Here is a 22,439-nt window from a genome sequence, read left to right as displayed (position 1 = left end):
GTATTTTTCTGGCTCTTAAATCTGAGTTTTGCCCCCTCTTCTGCAATGATCCCTGAGCAGGAGCTATGTTATAGACGTACATACAAGTTGAAACTGGGCTCCACAACTCTGCCTTAGGATAGGCTATGGTTTTCTGTAATGGTCTCTGCCTGTTACAGAGAGAAGTTTCCTTGATGAGCAGTGAGGACTACACTTATCTGTGGGTATAAGGACAAATATTTAGAATGTAGTTAGGGATTAGGAAAAGTGGCAGTTACAGGTTCTTCTCCACGATCCATGACTTCACTAGCCCTGTAGTAGGCTAGGTTTCCAGTTCCAAGCATGATTTCCCTTTTGTTAAGAAGGTCTTAAGTCCAATTAAATAGCTGCTGGTTACTGGCAAAGTATGTATGCCACTTCTGAACGCTTAAAATTATTGTGCTATTCTGGTTGTTGTTGTAGCTTACAGGCATCATAGCTGGGCACGACTGTTGGCTGCTTCCCTTCTGTGGAAGTTTGCATGGTGCCTTCTAGTACATGAAAGTTAGTCCTCAGGGAAGAGGCTTTCAGGTCCACCCAGCCCAAGACCTCTGGGTCCTGTGTTTGCAGTGTGCGGTATCTGTAGCAAGTAATGGTGACTTACTTATCTTCCACCTCCCACCTCTGGCCCAATCTCTCTCTCTTTTTTTTAAAGATGAGGTAATCAAGGCCAGACAGGGCAAACAACTTCCCAGTTCTCACTGACTTTAGAACTGTTTTTCCTATCTACTGTGCTGTCTTTCTAGAATCAGGAACAGGTAGCATATGTGGTATGAAAGAGTCTGTTTTCTACCAGCACAGACTGCAGAGTCAAAGGAAACAGTAAACAACCACGAGACCAGAGCCTAAGTGCACAGCAATTCGTGTGTTCAGATGAGCTCAGAAGTGAAAAGGAAGCTTCTGGGGCCAAGTCCTGCTGTCTGTAATGTCCAGAGGGGACACTGGCATTCAATTCGCGAAGTCGGCACTGACTCTCAATGCCACTCTCAAACTGCAACTTCTGAAACTGAGTCAAGGTCCACTGTGGAGCCTTCTAGGAGCTACTGAAACAGAAGGGACAACAAAGAGCTCGCCTGATGCAGAGGAGGAGTGAAGGGCTAAGCGCTGTAAAGCAAGTGTTCTGTATCTCTGATACAGCCGTCTGCAGGGTTAGGCTGGAGAGTCTCAGAGTAAAAGGCAACAAAATGAAAGGAATCGAAAGGTTTTCTGTTCCACTCCCCACCAAAATGAAAAATCTCAAGAGCACAGAGCGTCTCCTCCCTCATCTGTGTCTGTCAGCACATTCAAGGAGGCCTGGCCACATTGCTGCACGGCTGGCTGACTGACATAGCACACGAGTTCGTGGTGGGGCCCTGCCTGGGTGGTCTGCTGGGATCCCTTTGATTAAATTCCCAGGCTGGGAAACGGGAGCTGCTCCTAACGATAGCGGGGTCCTGAAATCTCAAACTTGCCGGATGGAGAGGGCCCTAACACTCAGCCTCCCTTCCTCACCACAGGCTCCTCACACTCCTCTGTTCACAACAGCGATACCCGTGGAGGGCCTGGTCTACGCTGACCTGCCCTCCCTTGCTGACTGAGGCAGAGCTGGTGAGGTCTCATACTAAGCTGCAGCCCTGTGCCGGCACTCCAGGACCCTCCCACTGCAGGTGCAGACGATCCTTAACACAGCCTTCAGGAGCACACACAGCAACCACTAAAAAAACCCCGTTCCAGAAGATGGCCAGCCTCTCACATGGCAAGGGAAAGGTCCAATTCAACCTGATTGTTTTCCACGGTATACACTGACCAACCATGTGCTGAGGACGTGTTATACCTCTCATTCTGAATGCACATATGTAGCACAAACACTGTTTAAGGGGCCCACTGCTTACGTGTGGAGAATGTTTGCTATTCTTATGTGTCCTAGGACGTAGATGAAGCGACATCACAGAAAAATGGTAAAATGATATTCAGGGAAATTAGCTTCTGCTTTTAGCTACATAAGTTCCTTAAAAATTTAGGGCCTAATATAAATTCTAAGTTGCTCAAAGCCTTTTAGCCAGTTGTGGTTTAAGACCCGCCTCTGTCTAGTCTACCATTCCTTAGTATTTTCACTAGAAAAGAGGGAGGAAGGGGTGGCAGTGCCTCATCCTCCAGCTGCCCTGCTTCTCAGCTCAAGCACCTGTCCCTGAGGGGTTTCCAGTCATCTTCAAGAGCAGCAGCCCCTCTGCAGGCCTCCTAAGTGGCTGGGCTTTTACTCCAGCTTCAGTCCAAGTGACCGGGACAGACTCCCCAAGTCCAACATACCACTCAACCTGTTGCCCAAGACACAAAGGCCAGGGCTCCTGCTCCTGGAAGCTGACTCTGCCCTTCTTCTGATACAGCTGAAAACGAGCTCTTCAAAGAAGCCTGCTTTGGCCTATCTCTATTCTCACCAGCAAGCCAGCTTACCCTTTTGGCAGTCATGCTATTCCCCAAGAAAACAGTGTGGGGTGCAGTTGGCTATTAGTGTCGTGTTTGGGTGGCTGCCGTTCTCACAGGACTCTGAGTTATTTCCCAGTCAGCATGATGTCACATCATCAATGGTTTACCACCAAAGCCAGGAATGCTCTTAAGAACTTGGACAAAATGTTTTCTTATAAATATTCATAACAAAATACAAAGTTTTCTAGAAAATGTCACACTGACTACTTTAACAGATAAGTAGATGAAATTACAGATTACAGAAATTACAGATAAAGATAAAATGTTCTCTCAAAAATCTCTACAATTTAATTTTGTACACATCTTCAATATAGTACAAATAATTTAAAATCTGCTTTCCTTGTTCAATGAAAGTCTATTAACTCCTTGGCTACAAAACAATTAAATAGTAGAGTTTATGGGATGTAACTAAAACAATGCTCAGAGGAAAATTCACAGACTTTAAGAAATAGTGAAATAATTATAAGAAAAGCACAGGGAAGGAATTAGTAAAGATAATGGAACAAAATTATTAATTTTACAACAATAAAGAAATAGTGTGAGGCTGGGTGTGATGTCATACGCCCTTAATCCCAGCACTCAGGGAGGTAGGCTGATTTCTGTGAGTTCAAGGCCAACCTGTGAGTACAGGACAGCTGGGGCTTGTTAAACAGAGAAACCCTGTCTCAAAACAAACAAGCAAACAAACAAAATAACAAAAAAAAAAAAAATAAATAGTATGAATATATCCAGAATTAATCTTTTTGTTTGTTTGTTTGTTTGTTTGAGATAGGGTTTCTCCGTGTAGTTCTGGCTGTCCTTGAACTCAGAGATCCAACCTGCCTCTGTCTCTTGATTGCTGGGTACAAAGGCACATGCCACGACCACTCAGCTCAGAATTAATGTTATGACGGGCGAGTTATCCATTGGCCAACCAAAAGATGGAAAAAAAAAGAAGAAAGGAAGGAAGAGGAAGGAAGGAAGGAAGGAAGGAAGGAAGGAAGGAAGGAAGGAAGGAAGGAAGGAAGGAAGGACAAATATAAACAGAAACTGAAGATGAAGGCAGTACTGAGCAAGGGAAACCTAGGCACCTGGGGAGGTTTCTGGATTCAAAGCTGCTGGTGCTGACAGCCACAGTTAGCTCCCATGCGAACTGTTCAGAGACTCCTAGAGCTCCTGCTCACTGCCCTCCAGGAAGCCACAGGCATTTATCACTGAGCTCAGTTAAGAAATGGAAACAGCTTTCCTTTTGAACACAGCAAAAAAGAAAAAGCAGCTAGAAAACAAATGTTCCAGAGTGTATATAAGAAGTCACTACAATGTATTATTAGTTATTAAGCACAAAAAATTACATTAGATTTTCCAAACTACAAATTAAATGACTGTCCTCTGAGAGGAAATGGCTGAAAAGCATGTAACAGTTTTTCTATAATAGAATGCATTTATCTAACAACTTGCTTTCATCACATTAGAAACAATGTATTCCTAAAGCCTTGACGGCTGAAATAACAGTATTTCCCAAGTGCATATCCTTCAGACTTTGCAAAGAGGCTTTTTACATCCCATCCTTATGACCCAGTTGTGTTTTCCCATCAGTAAACACATCCACAGAGGTTGAGAAAGGAAGTGCTCAAGATCAGATAGGCAGTCGGTGGAGAAGGACAGGTCTCGGGCTCACTAATCCAAGCCTTCCCAGATGTTCCACCCTGTGTTTCTGCACACTACAGCACCTCTCTGAGCACTGCATCACACAAGAAGCACCCTATTGCTGAGACTCTCAACGTTAAGACTGACATCTAACAGCAGGTTCGGAGTCTCACAAACATGAGCTGATGGACTCGTGGAGCACTGGCGCTGAGATTACAGGTGAGAAAGACTGAAGGTGGCCTCCCCGTAAGGATATGTAAGCTGGATATTACAGGATCAGGATCTTAGAATTTTCTGGGCTCTGCAACATAGCAAATGATAGGAGCTGGAAATACGTAAGCACTAATATTGATTGTTTTTTATAGTAATCACAAGAAAATAATTTAATGTCTTGATAAGCCTAGGTATTTACTTAACTGGAAGCCAAAATGCCAGGTAGAGAGCAGTGATCTTTACTTTTTCATAGTCAGCTGACTACTCTCCACTTACTAGGGCCATGCCTAGTCTCATCGGTCTACGGCTGATATCCAACTTCCAGTCTCTTTCAAGTCTCATTACCACCTTGTCTTATTTCTTTGCTTTCAACTGCACATTAGGCCTCTTCATCTATTCATTTCAAATTACTAGGGATTGGAAAATAATCACTGCCCACTATGCTGAGAAGAGGGTGAGGAGAAGCCAAATCCATGTGTCAGGTTTCTCTATCTTTGCTCTAAAATAATTAAAACAAAACAAAACAGAAAACTAGGGTACTACCAGAGAGTGCTGTGTTGTCTACTTTTACATGCACTTAAAGCAATTTTCACCTTAATTCCTCTCCCCCAGATTTAATTATCATTATGGAGTTACAATCAATTTTAAAAACACACACACACACACCCACACACACACAAAAACAAAAACGAAAAAATGCAACGCCATAATGACTATCATGACATTATTATCCATACCTCATTTGGAGAACTCTGATTCCATTTAGCATTAAGGAAGGTTTCCACCTTCAATTAAATACCATGGTGACTACCAGAGAATAAAGAGAACCCAAAGGTCGTAAAAGTGTCATGTACATATGAAAGTACCATACATACACATCGTTGGCTATTCGCACATTCACACTGACTCAAGCAGCAGGGAAAGCCTTCTGTGCTGTGGACTACCTCTGTATACTTTGTAAACTTTGTAAACCCTCTGTAGTCCCTATGTGGATAACACAAGACCTGTCAAATCAGGAGTACCTTCTTCCCAGTCCTGCCTGCAGCCACCATAAAGCACCACAACAGGAGCTGTCAAAATGGTCTGCACCTGTCAAAAAGGCGGCACCTCCTTTCCTTCCTCAGCCTGCATCCCTTATGAGATAGCACCACGGGAGCTGCCCATGGTGGTGGCACCTCCTCTCCAGCCTCCCCAAGCAGTTCTATAGCAACAACACCTCAGCCAAAACAGCCCTCAGTCAAGAAGGTCTTCCATTCCTTACCCATGGGCCCAATGCAGGGATGTGGTTGTGCGTGCATACGTGCATATAAAGCTACCAATCCCTGAGCATGAAAACCCACCAATCCCTGAACAGGAAAACACACCAATCCTTGAGCTCACCAAGCTCAGGACTTGAAATCTTACCAATCTTCACTCTGGAAATATCTGCCCTGAAAAGCTCTCCCCGCCCCCCCTGCCAAGAAATCCTATATAAAGCCTGTGTCTGTTCAGGTCCCTGCTGTCCTCTTCTGGGAGCAGAGGCAGCCAACCCTCAATTCATCCCTCTATACCCTGGACCCTCCCAATAAATCTCTTTTATGAGATGTGCTGCCTGGTGTGACTCTCACTGGAAGAAGCCAAGGAGCAATGAAGCGAAGGAAAAGAGAAGTGGAGCTGGGCTGAGGCTCCTGAGCTCAGTTGGGGATAACCCTACCCTGGCAGTGCCAAAAAGGAACTGTTACACTGCAGCACTCCAGATCAGCCAGGGATATCCTCCCTCAGGGCTGCAACACCTCTGCTGAGGAGGTTTCCTCTCAGAGCTGTGTGGTTCCTGGGCTCCAGGGTCCCAGGATACCTTTTTGTCCAAGCAGCAATGCCAACATAAACATGTATGCATGCATCCTAGAGTCAGTGCCCTCAAGTCTGCTTCTGCCGCATCCGCGTCAATAGTCATTAGACATGAAATATTCTCAGGTAACAACTAAATAGAAAAACGGGGCGGAGGTGGGGGAATAACAAAAACGTTATGACATTCCGATAGAGATCTATAAAACCAGGACTCACTGGAAAATTTTAAGAATACGAAAAGTTAATTTAAAAGCTGCTGGGCTAGCGAGATGGCTCGGTTAATAAAGGCACTTGTCTGCCAAGCTTGATGACCTGGGACCCACAGGATAAAAGAATACACTACTGCAACTATCCTCTCACTTCCACTAAGTGATGCATTCAAATGGACCTTGTGTATGTGTGTGTGCTTTGATCCCTTTATATCTGCAGTTGAAATTTAGATGTTACCTATGCAATACTGTATACCATAAGAGCCAGTAACAGAAACTTTGCAATGCCTGTAAGAGTTATTTTCTTTACAGTTAGGGAGAAACTATTGTTTTATACATGAACAGCAACCGAGACTCACTGAAGACCATGAGCACACAGGAAACAGCCAAGTGAAGGAAGGACAGCATGGCCTACCCCGTCACACCCACTCCAAGGCCCACAGAGCTGGGTGGCAGCTGGTCTGCCCCTACCTGCTGGGTGAGGAGACTGATGTGACTGGCTGGAGAATACTGTCTGGCTGCCTGCTTTTCCGCGAGCCGCTGTAGTTCTGCCGTAACCAGACTTTGGTTGTATCTTCTGTTGAATGAACCTTCTTCACCTTCTTTTTGTGTTTTGGCTATTCCTGAATGATGCTTGTGTGGATGGCATGAACCTGCTGAGAAAGAGAACAGTTCTCACCCATTTAAGAATCAAGTCCAGAATTAAATTAGAACAGTGGCAAACAAACATCAGACCAACAGACACTGATGAATCCTAGGGAGCTCTAAAGGCCAAAGATGACCTTCAAATGGTCATTAAAAAAAAAAAGAAAAAGCTATGTAAATCCTTGCCATACCCTAGGAAGTCTTCCTATAGCCAAATTATCCTGTGTTAATTAATGTGTGATGGCTTACAAAGGATTTCTAGCACAGGGAGATGGAAGAGACAATGTTAGGATTTCCTTGAGAGTCAGCTGAGCAGCAAGGCAACCACATGGCACTAGGCTCTGTCCTCAGCATCACTAGGAACAAGAGAACTCAAACTTTGAGATTCTGATTCCTTTTTGGTTTTATTACATAAATACATATATCAGCCTGTAGCATCCATGGTAAACAGCACTCACAATACTTATAAAGCTCCAAAGGAAACCAGTATGAAAGAAAAACTGAGTAGACTTAGAAAAAAAATGCAATGATTTTGTATTCACAAGTGATGTCCTCTCAGATTTACATTTTCTTCTTTCAATTACTTGATCACAATAAAATCAAGGTTCAAGTTTTCTTCTGATTATAAAATCTCACTGAAAAACTTTTTAAAATCACAAAAGCAGAAGCATTGTAATGTATTTCTGTTCTATCTACTTGCTTATGTATCTTTGTGGTGCTGGGAATTGAGCCAGGAATCTAGAGCTCTATCTACTCTGAGCCATGCCTCCCAGGCCCCTTAGGCCCTTTTGCAATGCTAAAACAAGCATGAGCATTCTTTATATGCAATGTGGTGACATTCCTTTAAAAGGCTTTTTCATGTTTACTGTGATATCTGGCATATACATATATTTTACAATGTATGTGGAAGCTACAAGTACGTTATAATGAACATCTGTACGTTTCTACTAAAGCCAGGAGCTGTCTTACAAATAGCAAACATCAACCAGTGTGCTCCTCCCCATGTGTAATCCCTCTTCCGCTCTTTTGTACATTCTTTTTTTTTGTACATTCTTTTCCTTTTGTACATCATTTTATCATGTTCCCGTATGTATAGATATATCTGTGCATATATAGACATATATATATACATATACATAAATGCTAGATATTAAAATATTCGATATAAATATTATGTAAATATATATATACAAATACTACATAATTTGCTTATTTTCAGACTCTATAAAAATGGCATCTCACAATAGTGGTTTTCCAGTGTAACTTAGCAGGGTACTACCAGGAGGCATATTCGCTGGGTCAGTATAGGTAAATTCATGTGATTTATTTACTTCTTGTTATGCTTCAGTTCCATCAGTAGTTACTCTGAACGGACAGTGTGCACTCACGCACACACTGCGGCAGGGCTTTTCTTGTGCTCATGCCTAGGAGTAAGACTGCAGGGTCACGGGGTACATATATTTTCAAACTGAAGTGACAGTATCAGCGTGGCATGCTTTACACTCCTACACACATGCATTCCTGCTGACCCACACATCCTTTAATTATTTGGGACTGTCAAACATTTGAATGTTCCCTTCTCTAAAAGGCTAATTATGTAATTAACAATGATGTTGGATGCCATTGCTTTCCTGAAAAACATCATTTTTCTATTGCCTTTTCCTTGGGTTATTAGAATTGTGCTTCTGTTTTTACTTCTGTTCCACATTATAAACTTGCAAAGAATTTTTTTAAGTATTAGGATCTACATCTGAAAAACTGTTTTTGTTTTTGAAACAGGATCTTACTACGTTTCCCAGGATGGCCTTCTGAACTCATGATACTCCTGCCTACACAACCCAAGTGTGGGTGTCACCATTCACAACTGAAATTTATTTTTATGCATGGGTGAGGCAGTGATCTGATCCACTTGTTTACCACACAGCATCATTTATGAGGACACTTTTCAACTAATGTACAATGCCACAAACTTATGCTAACTTTCTACAGGGTTCCTTTGGTCATTATTCTGTGCTTCCGCAAACACTACACTTTCTTACCTTTACAGAAGTCTTAGCAAAGGGCTCAGAAGGTTCTCAGTGTTCTCGACCATGCTCCTTTTTCTTATCATTTAGAATAGCCTTATTAAGTTCAACACTGTAAACCTGCTGAGGTTTCCAACTTTTGATGAGTATGACCTGAGGCTTCCTATGCCCACATGCAGTACATTTATCTACTGATGTGCTCTTCCCTGATGACTTCTGACATTTTATAAAAACTCTTTTCTAGCCTTTTCCTGGGGGTAGCTTATAGCTTTATGTAAATGTCCAAGATGCTTTCTAAAAACAGTTTAATGGGTGATAATAGGTTCAAAATGCTGTGTATACTTAATTAATAGAATTTAAGCTTCAGAGTATAAATGGCCTCTGGTAAGCTGATCACAGTTCTTTGGATATCCACACTTACAAGAGTATATAAGCACCACAAACTAGACTCAGTGGGCTTCAATTAATAAAGTATATGTAGTAAAATTTACCATTTAAACCATTTTTTTTATTCTATGAGACCTTCATTTGTTTTTATTATATTATTAAACACCCTCTCCCCACACCCTTCACTACTTACCAAACTTCGTGTTCTCTATTTTAATTATATATGTTTTCAGTTGAAACAATTGTTTTCAAACACTATACAGCTCAAAGTTGTTTTCCAAAATGTACCTAGAGACCATTTTAGGTTTTTGATATACATAAAACATTATCTGCAATTAAATTTTATCACATTGGTTTTATTATTATTTTTAATCTTTTATGTTGGTTCTGCCTTCTAGTAAAGTGCTGACCAGAAGCAGCATTAGTGAGCAACCTCATCTTGTCCATAAGGTAGTCGGGAACACAGTAAACATTTTCTCACTTAGACTGACATATTTACGGGTCTGGGACAGCCTTTTCAGGCTAACAGGGACCTTTTTCAGTAGTCAGAATTACTATGAATGCGTTTGGAGTTTACCAACTCTTTTCTGAATTTCCAGTGGTGACAGGAGTGTCCTTCTTCATCTGTCAGTGTGGCAGGTGATAATGACGGGTCTTCTACTACTAAACCATGCCCGCACTCTTTGGGTAGACTTGCTTATGATACACATCTTTCTGATGTGGCTAGATTTGGCAGGCTTTTATTTTGATTAAAATTTCTGCATATGCATTTGTTATCAAGACAAATACAGTCACACAAAAGGGGTTAAAAAGTATTCTTCCATTCTCTAGTAATTTTTAATAATAGAATTATCTACTTATAGAAAGAGCACTAGAAATTACCTATCAAATTATCTGGGCCTTATGATTTTGCCCAGAGAAGAACTTTAAGCACTCTATCAATTATTTATACACATAGGATTATACTGGCTTTCTTCATAATCCTGAGTCAGTTTTACACATTACATTTTTAATTAAGTTTGCCTGTCTCAACTTGGAGGAAATAAAGCTGTTGATAATATCCTATTTTTTCTCATCTATGCATCTTTGTCTGTTCCTCCATTCCTTGTATAATGGAATGGAATCCTGTCTTCTCTCTTTTCTTTAACAGTCTCACTAAATGATTATCTATTTCTAATGAGTAACTATTTCTAAGGGACTTTTATGGAGAATCCATAAAGAACACATCTCAATAATAAAGATAATCCTCAACTTAAAAACTAGCAAAGAAATCAAATACACATTTCCCCTACAAAGATATACAAGGCATGAAAAAAACAATACATCATTAGCTGTTAAGGAAATACAAATCACAACCCTTCTATACAAGAGACAGATTAGATAGATTCTAACCCAAATATTCTATGATGGGTAAAATCAAAAAGACATTAAATGTTAGCAAGGACATGCTTCATCAAAATGAGGACTCACGAAATTTATCATGTGACCTAGCAATTCTACTCTAGCTAGAAAATAAAGACTTATGTCCTCTCATAAATGTTACAACATGACTTATAGCACCAATATTCATAATGGACAGAGTGGGAAAAATGTTCACCATCTATCAAACAGAAAAACAAATGCTGTATAGCCATACAACAGAACACCACCTATCTATTTAGAAAGCATCAAGCATAATATATGCTATGCCACAGAGGAACCTGGAAAACACGATACTCTGTAAAAGAAGACAATCACAAAGACCATTTATTGAGTAATTCTAGCTATGTGAAATGCCCAGAATAGACAAATCTGTAGAAAAAGAAAGCTACCAGTGGTTGCCAGAGGCTAGGAGAAAGAAGAAAGACTGCTAACAGACTTGGAGTTTCTTTAAGGGGAAAAGAAAGTGTTATGAAGTTAAGCAGTGGTGGTAAGTGTACAAATCTGTGAACACACTAAAAACCACTGAAGCTATACAAAATCACCAAGTTTCCAGGTAGGGGTTATTATCTCACTGAAGCTGTCATGAGAAAAATGGACTGGAGATATAGCTCACTGGTAGGATGTTTGTTTAACACATGTAAGGTCCAGGGTTCAATCCCCAACACCATGAAATAATGGGAAAGAAAACTACTGATAATATGGGTCTACTTCATTTAAAATTAAATGTCTTATCTTTTGAGTTCTCTGGTCAGATCATTTTTAAGTTGTCTGATGTCAGGAATAACTACTTGATTCAGAAAGAATGTAGAGAAACGTCACAGGTCTCTGATCATCTGCAGTGGGAGATCTACAGGCCTTGCCTTCTTCATCTCTCTTGTGCAGTACCTAGGAGCAGCCCTGTTTCATTCTGTGTCAGTGAAGGAATGCTAGTGGGCAAAATGCAAGACCCCTCTTTTGTCACAGCAGAAGGCAGCAAAAGAAAAGGCAAAGAGAAAAGAGGGCATTCTGCTTTCATGGGGCTGGGGGGGAGCTGACATGGCAGGTCTTCATTTTCTCACTCACCTGCCTTTGCTGAAGAGGGACGAGACAGTTTCTGGCTATAGATCTGGGCGGCACTTTGGAAAGAGGAAAAGGGGCCAATGGTGTAACTGCCTGATCGACAGCGGGGCAGGCCAGCAGGGCTTATGCTCTGGGTCCCAGTGTGTATGGAGGGAGAAGCACTGTCAGGGACTGGGCTCAGTAAAAGTGTTGACTGGTGAGGCATGCTGGGGATAGCTGGAGAAATTTGAGATAAAGAAGAATGGTGGCCAGGACCTGACGGGAGGGCAGAAGTTGTGATAATAGATGACAAATGGGTGCTGGGAAGTTTCTGCAGAAGAACAGCAGCAGGACCAGAGAAAGAAGAACAATTGGTATAGACTAGTTTAGCCTCTTTTCCTGCTGAAGTGGTAAATCCTATTAAAGCAAAAACAAAACAAAACAAAAGAACAGGTCATTTTAGGAAAAATAAACATACAATCTCTATGACACATAAACATTTTAGAACATCAAAATAATGTTAACATGAAACAGATCATGCAGGCTTTAGTGAGTATTCATCTTGAACTTAAATGCTGCTTACCAGAGACAGCCTGGTAACAAGATTTTTACTATATTTTTAACCCTTCCTAAAGGCTTCAGACTTCCCCCACAAAGCAGAGCAAGCACATTCTACAAATGTCAGGCAAGCAGGACAAAGTGTCTACAAGGAGCAGCTAATTCCTAACCTCTGGGAAAAAAGAAAGTGCACAGAACTTCTAAAGAAAATGGAAAATGCTTTTGAAGGAAAGTAAGTTACTGATAGTCAGGAGGAAATTCTAAGGGAAAAAGAAGAACAAAAGGAAACTTCCCTGGGGAATGCTGTCCCATGCATTTAAAATAACACCTGACAACTGTTCTTCGTTTTACAGGCGTGTCAGAGAGCAATGTGTGTTTCAAACACTACTCACGAGATAATTTATCGGAGTGGATTTCTGTTGCCTGTTGCTGTTTGGGCTGCTTTATTTTCACTTCATGTATTGTCTCAGGGTGATCTGAAATAAAAAAATACGGACTTAGGGCACTTCTGTTCATCAAAATCTTAACGTGAATCACAAGTATTACTCAATGCTGGGAAACACTACACATCCCAGCACACCCTTTAAGGATGGTAACACCTGGGGCGGGTAGCTCCGTCTCACTAAATCAAGGACAGATACTCAAACCCAAAGCAAGATTGACTGTGACCCAGCTAGGACAGGACTGGAAGATGAAATAAGTAAAGGGAAGTCAGGTGCTTCCACCAAGACTCCAGACTGAGGCAGGGGTGCGGAGATGAGAGATCACAATGGCTGGCAGGGCCTGCTGCAGCCAAGGCAACATGCATGGCGAAGAGCAGCGCTGTGAGATGCAAGCACAGGCTCACTAATTGTTAGTGTACCACTGTGACTCTGTATCCTAAAGTATGTGCCTCAGTTTACTAAGACAGGTTGATCGTTATATTCAATAACAGAACCAGTTGCCACTGGAGCAGTTTTTCTCTTCTACAGAATTCTGAAACAAAACAGTCCAAAGCTATTCGTGCACTTAGAGAACTGTATCAAAATCTGTGTCAAGGGGAAGATACATACAAAAGTATGAGAATCTCTCAGAAAGATGAATAAGGGCTTGTGGATCCTGTCCTCTCTATCACCATGTGCAGGGATAATGCTGTTACTTGCCTGTTCAGCTATGAAATGAACCCAGATACCAAACTATCACGTGTTTTTTTTCTTGATTGAAACCTTCATAACCCTTTCTAGGTTTATACACTAGATAAAGCAAGAATTGATCCTCTGATATAAAAGCAGTCATTAAAAAACAAATCTAAAGGGCTGGGCAGTGATGGCACAAACCTTTAATCCCAGCACTGGGAAGGCAGAGGCAGGATCTCTGAGTTCAAGGCCAGCGAGGTCTAGAAAAAAACCAAACAAACAAAACCTGTCTCAAAAAAAAAAAGGCAAACAAACCAAAAACCCAGATCCGAGAATTTTAAATGACCCATCTGTCTTAGCAGGAACTGCTAGGGCTCCTCCATTAGTGTCAAGGGATTAAACAGCCACACAAATGCCTATGTGGCACCATCTCACCAGGTAAACACTTTTCCCTACTCCAACCTTACTGTAAAAATTTCTCAGTCTCCCTTCCAAAATAAACTCCATTCAAAACACTTTATAAACACAAGGGCTTTTAATGGCCCCGGTCATTAAATTGCTAGCAGCTATCAGAGGAGCTAACACAAAATATGAAAAATAAGAGAAAGAAGAATGGACACATAAAAATGAAGTTAGAAATAAGCTCCAGGAGGAAGCTGGACATAAGAGGACTACTAAAAATACAACTGAGCAACACAGTTCCTAGGCGGGCTTTACAGAATGGCCTAAATGAGCTTTACAACACTGGGCGGGGCTGGAGCTCCATGGTAGAGGGCCGGTCTAGACTGTGAGGCTCTGGGATCAATCCCCAGCCCTATTAACACAAAACAAAAGCAACAATGCTTCTTTGAAAACCTCATTTTACATTTAAAATGGCCAATTTTCCAGAATATTTTCATAATAGACTGAGAGAGCCTTAGGAATAGTGAGACTGAATCCAGTACTTAAAATACTGACAAGAGAACTGGCTGCTCTTGCAGAAGACCCGGGTTCAGTTCTCAGCACCCACATGGCAGCTCACAACATTCTTTAACTGTAGTTTTAGGGAATCTGATGCCAATGGCCTTTTCTGGTCTCCATGGCACCAGGCACACATGCAGTCCGCAGACATATATGTAGCAGGACACTCAAATACATAAAATAAAAATAAAAATTAAAATGTTGATAAAATACCTACATCGATATATTTGCGTCCAGGTTTGAAATGAATCTTACATAGAAAGCATAGCGTGTGTTGCTACAGAGTGATTGCTATGTGTTTTTACGAGAGTAGGAGCTAGAGAGTGTAGTCCACAATGGATTTCAAATCTCTAAGAATGGTGTTCCTCCGCAGCAAGAACTTTCAGACACATGGGGAATGTTACAATGCCTGGAGAAAACCAACAGCTTCTGGGGCTTGGGACCAAGAGTATCGGTCACCTCGTTAGGCCTGGAACAGCCTCACACAACAGCAAACAACAAAACTCCATCCAAGATGCCAATAGTGCTGAGAGGCCTGCATGGACTAGAGGATGTCTGAAGAAGAGACTAAGAGCAAAATCGGACAGATGATGGCTTAAAGCCAGGCCTTGGGAGCTGAGAAGGAACGTGAACCACGCTCAACTCCCAGAGACTTTTCTTAGCTGTAATGAAGTTTGAAAATGGAGCCTGTTCTACATGCTGTGTGGAAGCAGAAAGGAAGATGGGTGCTCATTAAATATAAGGTTTTCAAAAAGAAAAGAAAACCACAAACCCAGTTGCTGCCATTAAAAATGAAAATGAAACTGTAAAGGCTGCCCTCCTTTTGCTTTAAAGACAGAAAGCTGTACCCCACCCTCCCTCCTGCCCTGGCCAGGCAGCAGGGTCCAGTCATGCTGGAGCCGGGTGTTCAGCCAACTTTTATTCTCAGTTCTCTGCACGGCTCCACTTTCCACATGTTTGCATTTGTCACTCTTTCGCTGGCATACTTACCACCTTTTGCCCCACTATCAGAATAACTACTGCTGTTCTTAGAACCTTTAGAGTGAGTCCCCAGGAAAACACTGGCAGACTTGTTTTTTTGGGTGTAAAAGGTCAACACCTCCTCCAGCTCAGCCTCACTGAAATGAAGAAGAGAGTATGGTCAGCACAGGAAGCTGCTCTGGAAAATCTTTTGACATTTTATGATGGAAAAAGTAGGCAGGAGAAGGGAAAGGGAGACACACAAGCTGAAAGCTCCCTGTTAACAGATGTTTAAAATGAAGCATAAATGAAAGCAGCAGGGGAAATGGACACTATGATAAGGTTTTATTAATGCATAGATTTTCTACATCTGCACTATCTGATCAAGCAGCCACTAGTTACATGGAGCTGTTTAGACTCAGTTAGAATGAAGTAAATTAGAATATTCTTTTCCAGAGTTGCACTATGCACATTTCAAGCACTTGGTAGTCACCTACAGGAAGTTTTACTGAATAACCACATTCTTGGTAAGGAATTGAAACCACAGGTTGGGTCAAAGCTTACCAGTGACCTATTTTTGTATGATAACATCTCTCCAATTTACACACACATGGGGGGGGGGATACACCTTTAAAAAAATAAAATAAAAGGCTTATTCATAGTCACAGAGTGCAACTGTCACCTGGCTGCAGTTTTCAATGCATCTGCCCAGTTTCTAGATAACTGAAGTATCTTCAGAAAATGGCCACAAGTCATTTTAATTAGTTACATCGGAAATAAGAAGATCTGGTGTGACCACAGAAAAGATCAGTAATCGTCTGAACAAAGCGTGAGACAGAACTAGATGGGCACTTAGAATTACTGAAACTATGCATGTTACATTAGCCACAACATGTAAAGTGTCAGAAAGCAGAGGAGAGTTTAGGTGGGCCTCGCAGTAAACTTAACATGCACAGACTTCATTGCCAAAGGCCTCACAAGTGAGAATTCAGGGATGTTCAGCATGTACAGCCACTTCCTTATGTATAGCCATTTTTTTTTATGCCTGGAGCTTGGCTTTACTCCACATAGGTAGACTTCAAGTTGGTGAAGCAACCCACCAGCTGTCTCCAGAACACACTAATGAGAACCCAGGAGACCACATCTACGGATCTCTAGAAACCCTCAGGTCCCCAAGGAGCAAAGCAGCACAAGATAAATAGTGTTAGGAACCAGCAAGGATCTACAGCTGGGGTTACACTGGGCCCTGCTTCTCTCCAGCAGTGTTTGATTTGGCCCTTCTCAGACTATTGGAAGGCAAGGGATAGCTGGCCCAACTACAAGCCACTCTGTACCTGCCTAACCTCTGCCCACTTCCTCATTTAGGTCTTCCTGCCTCCTTCCTACAGGCGTTTGAGTTTGTTAGCCTATTGAAGAAACCCTGTGTTTACCCTGACTTATTAAAAGACCCCACTCTACAGAGTCCCAGCAACTGCTGCTTAAGTTATAATCAATGATAAATACAACCAAATGTATTTTCATCTCTAACTCTCTATTTGTTTAGAATATATACAGTTTACATTTAGTATCCAATTAGGTTTCTTTTTTTCTTTTTTGATAGTTTGTGTTTTTTTGCTTTAAGACCCTATTTTCTTGGTATCATCTACTTTTTTGTCTTTTCTGCCTTTTTGTCATTGGTGGTGGTTTCTCAAGACAGGCTTTTTCTTCCCCTAGCTGTCCTGGAACTCACTTTTTAGACCAGGCTGGCCTTGAACTCAGAGATCTGCCTGGCTCTGGAATCATAGGTGTGTGTCACCATGGCCAACTGGGCTTTTTTCCTGCTTTTGATCTTTTTCATTTATTCATTTACTTTGTGTGTGAGTACATCTATGCACGGTACAGGCGTGGAGGACAGCCCGACAACCTGCAGGAGCCGTATTTTTGTTTCTACCACATGGGTCCTGGGAATGAACTCTGGTCTCTGGCTTGAGGGCAAGTGCCTTTACCTACTGAGCCATCTTATCCTTTTTTGCTTTTGCTGTTTTTATAAGAGGATGTGGGAAGATGGCTCTTGCTTCTTTTCTAGAGCTGCTTTCTCAAGTGTATTACTCGTAACTTCAGAATGTCCACAAAATAGTACATACAACTATAGACCCCACAAAATGACGTACATGTTTGTTGCACACCTAAAACACAAGACATTGAGGCCAGAATGAGGTCTGTACAAGGACGTAACTAAGGACCTCAATGTTAGCAACTGATAAACCACTACCTAATTTAACTTCACAAATAATGTAATGTTGATTTTCTTCGGAAAGCCTACCCACTGTGACTTGGACAACCTTAGCCTAATTTAAAGGGCTTAGAGTTGCTTTTCTGTTTAGTTTAGTAGTTTCTGCCCAAGTCTCTAATTTGAAAAAAAAAAGGGGGGGGAGGAAGGGGTTATATATATGACTGTTTCCCTGTCTGTCTATATGCACACAGGCATCATTAGTACTCTCAGAGATCAGAAGAGAATGTCAGGTACTTTGGGACTATAGTTAGAGATAGTTGGGAACCACCATGTAGGTGCTGGGAATAGAACCCAGGTCTTCTGCAATATCAGACAATGCTTTTAACCTCTGAACTAACTCTCCATCCTGACAACTAATTAAAATTTAAAAAGGCCCTTCATTCTGAGATTTTACAAAAGTTAAAATAAAGTGTTTTTGTTACATCTTCCCTTGGAAATACAATGTCAGTGAGCAAAATGGACTGGCTGGCTTACATCAAAACAGAGCTACACAGAGATTTTCAATTTCTCAAGGTCAACCCTAAGCATGAATTTTTTTTTTTCTGTTTTATATAAATTGGGCGTGATCCTCACAGTGTTGAGAAACTGCCAATTTCTCACCCTACTCGATGTGGGCAAAATTTGGTCATCTCCACAGCATCAGGAATAAATCTGGACCCAGGAAACACTAGAAGCCCCTAGTTTCACATTTCCAAGAGGCTTTCAATACTCTCAGGCTTGTGTGCTTTGAAGGCTGTCTAGAACTCTGGCCCAGACACCAGACAGCATTGTTTTGATAACTGAAGTCATGACAACAGCAACACAACTGGGTAAGATATGGAGAGGCCAAACCTAGAAAACATTCCCTGCTTCGGGGACTGAGTTTATTCATATCCATGTATCAGGAACAAGAGGCCACTGGTGATTCAATGGGCAGCTCAGGAGGGGGAAGGGCATGTTACTAATCAACAGTGACCTGTACCTTGCTTGTCTGATGAACCCCTGAAAGCTTTCTGCGTTCACCCCATCTTCCTCCTCCTCTTCTAGTTTCTTCTTTGATTTCTTTTCAGCCATTTGTTCTGTTTCCTACCCATGTCCAACCCCAGAGAAAAACAACAAAAATCAAACTGACTCCTATAAATGGGCTCCATCTGCTTTCATTATCTTGGGTTAATGGCTCCTTACAGTAAAGACTCTAATTCTTTGTATACTTTCACCACCTATATATAATCTGACATACTACTTTTGGTCATTATTCCATGAAATGTTTTGAAATTCCCAATTAACAGTGGCAGAACATAATTTTTAATCATGTTTTTCCTTTCTACTCATACAGCTCATAGATAAAGAGCCTCTTATGGCAACATCTGGGATGAAAATTGCAACTTTACTGTGCGGCTGAACAACAGACACAATATTTTGTTGCAATGCACAAGAGGACTGGTCTTGAAGAGTCCCTCAGATCAGCTTCTAAGCTGTGTTTTGACTTGTGTAAGACAAAACAATTCTCAACCAATATGGAGTAAACTGTGGCTACAGGTGTAGCGTGCTGACAGTGTGTGTCTGCTAGCTTTTCCATGTAATTTCAGAAAAGCCATGTCAATTTCCAAGGCTCAGCTTTTTCTTTTACATGGTGGCCATACTTTTTCTCCCCAAAATATTTTTTTAAAAGGATTCTAGAACTTAGATACAAGACACTTTGGAAAAATTCTAATTAAGTGTATCAAGTAGGTATGAAATCATACCCCTGTTTCAAGTATCTCAGAGAAGAAAATCTCAGCCTCTCAAAACAGAAATACACGCTGTCACTTTAAGTTCACAGTTTAAGTTCACTCTCAAATGGCCAACTCACCACCGTCTGTAGGCACAATATTATAATACAATTAGACACGGCAGGGCCTTTCTCAGAGCACAGAAGAAATGTGCACTTTCCTAAGTGTTAAGTACAGCCACTGGCCCTCAGGAGTAGTAGTTTTTCAGCCTAGCTGGACTGCCCATGAGAGCCACACGGGGATGGTGCTGCCAAGAGAACAAGAGCAAAGTAGACTGGCCTGTTCCCAACAGGGTATAATGAGCCAGCGCGTAAGACTATCAGGCAATGACTCACCTTGTTGTACACGACGATAAAGTCACTTAGCTGGTGGGCAAGGATTCTTCTGCGCTCCAGAAGTGCCAGCCGCCGACTAGGTAACACCATCCTGAGTGAGTGCTGGAGGTTGCTTGATGCGCGCTTCAGGAAACGAACCACTAGCTCCTGCATAAATTAAAGAGGAGGACGCAAGTAGCGACTGTGCTTCACGCTGTGCCTCAGAAGACAAGCAATGATGAACAAAAGATGTGAGAAGACAAACAACGATGCACTTCAACAAGAGATGTGAGGAAAGGGATGTTGCACATTTTACAAACATGTTAGGTGTAAGACACTACAGAAAGACAAAACGAAAGGATCTTATTCTCTTCCTCAGGATGCTGGTAACAAAAAAAAAAAAATCAAATGTGGATGCAAGTAACTATGTAATAAGTAATAAGTAATAAGGCAGTAGTTATACAAATAGCCCAATATACATCCAAACAGAACTCTCCTAATTCAAAGAGTGGATGTTACATCTTATGAGGTGCTCAAAAAGGGCCATTTAGGAAATCTAGCACTCAAAGTCAGTGCAAACTCAAACCACAGAGGCAGATGAACTCATCAAAGGTGAGAAAGTAGGAAAAAACAGAACCAAGTGTGATGGCACATGCTTATAATCCTCATGCTTAGGATGCTGAGGTAAGCGGGTGACAAGTCGGAGGCCAGCCTGGGCTACAAAGTAAGACCATGTAACAAAACAAAACAAATCAGCATACAGAGAAACCTAACAGAAAACAATGCCACCAAGGCCAGAAAGAAAAGGGCTGAATGGCAAAGACTTCCAGCTGGAGCAAGACAGGACCACAAGCTAAAGACAAGGTCCTGAATCTGAGGCGCATCAAGAAACATCATATAAAGACCATGAAGGAAGCCGGAAGAAGTGCATGTGAGTGTGTGTGTGTGTGGGGGGGGAGGCTGAAGACTGTACCTCACTCACTCAAGATGTAGACAAAGGATTGAATTTGAAGCTGAGAGAATATCAATCGGATCATCTGTAACATCACAAATTCAAGAAATTTTGTGGAACTATAGAACCCAGCAGGGCAATACCCCATAGGGAGATAGAACTGTTTTCAGGTGGTGGGTCTTGGGGCTTGCAGTGAGGTGCCTCAGAGCCATCAGATACAAAATCTCTGGATCAGAGAGGGAAGCCACGTGCTTACGTTCCTTATAAGCAAGGCCACCGGTCCAAGAGCCACTGCTGGGTAGCTTTAGGTATATTTTCAAGAAGGAGTTCCACAAGGTTTACTTGGGTTTGCAGAGATGATCTTATATATTCTTGTAGAAAAACCCACATCTTGGATAAATTCTCAGCCAACAACTAGGATGGTTAGTTTGGGTTTTTTTGTCTGCTTTTGGTTTTTTTCTTCCAAGTGACTTTTTTATTTGATTTTTGTTCATTGCCCCCTCCTCTAGTTTTCTCCAGCATAAAGAGTACACAGTCTCATAAGCAGAGGATTTCAGACCTCTTTGTCTTTACTATAGGGTGGTTTAAGCTACTATCTTAAAACATTTTTCCCCCCAGTGGAGCAGACAAATCAATTTTCAAAAAGGCAGGCTTAAATTTCCACTTGGAAAGAGCAGATCTAACATTTTCCACTGATGGCTGACAGATTTTTCAGGACACACAAGGTTTATCTCTGGGTTATATTGTCTACTTTAAATTCATCATTTGTTTTTTGGGATAACCAACATAAATATGCACACATACACATATATATATCTGGTGTTTTTTGAGACAGGGTTTTTCTTTGTAGCCTTGGCTGTCCTGGACTCCCTTTGTAGACCAGGTTGGCCTTCAACTCACAGTGATCCTCTGTCCTCTGCCTCCTCGAGTGTTGGGATTATAGGCATGCGCCACCACACCCAGCTCAATGTGTTTTTTTAATGCACTTTGCAGTATATAGAGAGAAGTAAAAATTAAAGTTAGAAATGAAAAAAGACTCAGCCTCCTCAGAGTTAAAGATCCCTCTCTCTGCTCACAGTAATGTCTGTAGTTTTAAAAGGCCATAAAAAGACTGTGGCTTCCTCTACAAGCTCTGATCTTACCAAAGAACTTGATTTCTGTCATTGTGATCCAGAATATTAAATCATGGGTATGCTCACATAACTGACACAAGATCAAAATTGCCATTTAAGGTTGATTCTAGTAATTAAAAATTTTAGGGGCTGGAGAGATGGTTCAGAGGTTAAGAGCACTGGTTGTTCTTCCAAAGGTCCTGGGTTCAATTCCCAGCACCCACATGGTGGCTCACAACCATCTATAATGAGATCTGGTGCCCTCTTCTGGCATGCAGGCACACATGCAGGCAGAACACTGTATAAATAATAAATCCTTAAAAAAGATTTTTTTTTACACAATTACAAGTAGCAAAGTAAGAAGTTAAGCTGAGGAATGCTACTTTCTGAGAGAGCTTAGAAATGGGTACTGACTTCCAAAGAGCTACCAGAACTCCTCAGGACAGAAAATAATGGAAATAAAGCAAGCAACATGGCATACAGAAGTCAGAGGACAACTTGTGGACTAGATTCCCTTCTTTCACCTTTACATAGGTTCTGGGAAACAAACTCAGATCTTTAGGCTTGCATGGT

General features: G+C 41.5%; 1 protein-coding gene across 10 annotated transcripts in view; it reads right to left on the bottom strand.

Annotated features, from left to right (window-relative positions):
* Nucleotides 1-22,439, bottom strand: part of Ttll5 (tubulin tyrosine ligase like 5) — a 248,791-nt gene that overhangs the window by 121,704 nt on the left and 104,648 nt on the right. For 6 of the 10 annotated variants that reach the window (XM_060387885.1, XM_060387882.1, XM_060387886.1 and 3 more), the window contains 6 exons: nucleotides 19,824-19,970; nucleotides 18,699-18,802; nucleotides 15,496-15,623; nucleotides 12,823-12,906; nucleotides 11,897-12,289; nucleotides 6,828-7,012 (listed from right to left, as the gene is read on the bottom strand). In XM_060387885.1, the coding sequence (XP_060243868.1) occupies nucleotides 6,828-7,012; nucleotides 11,897-12,289; nucleotides 12,823-12,906; nucleotides 15,496-15,623; nucleotides 18,699-18,802; nucleotides 19,824-19,970 (1,041 nt within the window). The remainder of the gene's footprint in view (nucleotides 1-6,827; nucleotides 7,013-11,896; nucleotides 12,290-12,822; nucleotides 12,907-15,495; nucleotides 15,624-18,698; nucleotides 18,803-19,823; nucleotides 19,971-22,439) is intronic. The other 4 variants (XM_060387884.1, XM_060387888.1, XM_060387889.1 and 1 more) reach the window with 4 other exon arrangements.

The sequence above is a fragment of the Meriones unguiculatus genome, chromosome 7 (genome assembly GCF_030254825.1).
Source record: "Meriones unguiculatus strain TT.TT164.6M chromosome 7, Bangor_MerUng_6.1, whole genome shotgun sequence".
Classification (NCBI taxonomy): Eukaryota; Metazoa; Chordata; class Mammalia; order Rodentia; family Muridae; genus Meriones; species Meriones unguiculatus.
Note: the sequence above shows the minus strand (reverse complement) of the source record. Positions and strands in the feature narration are given on the sequence as shown.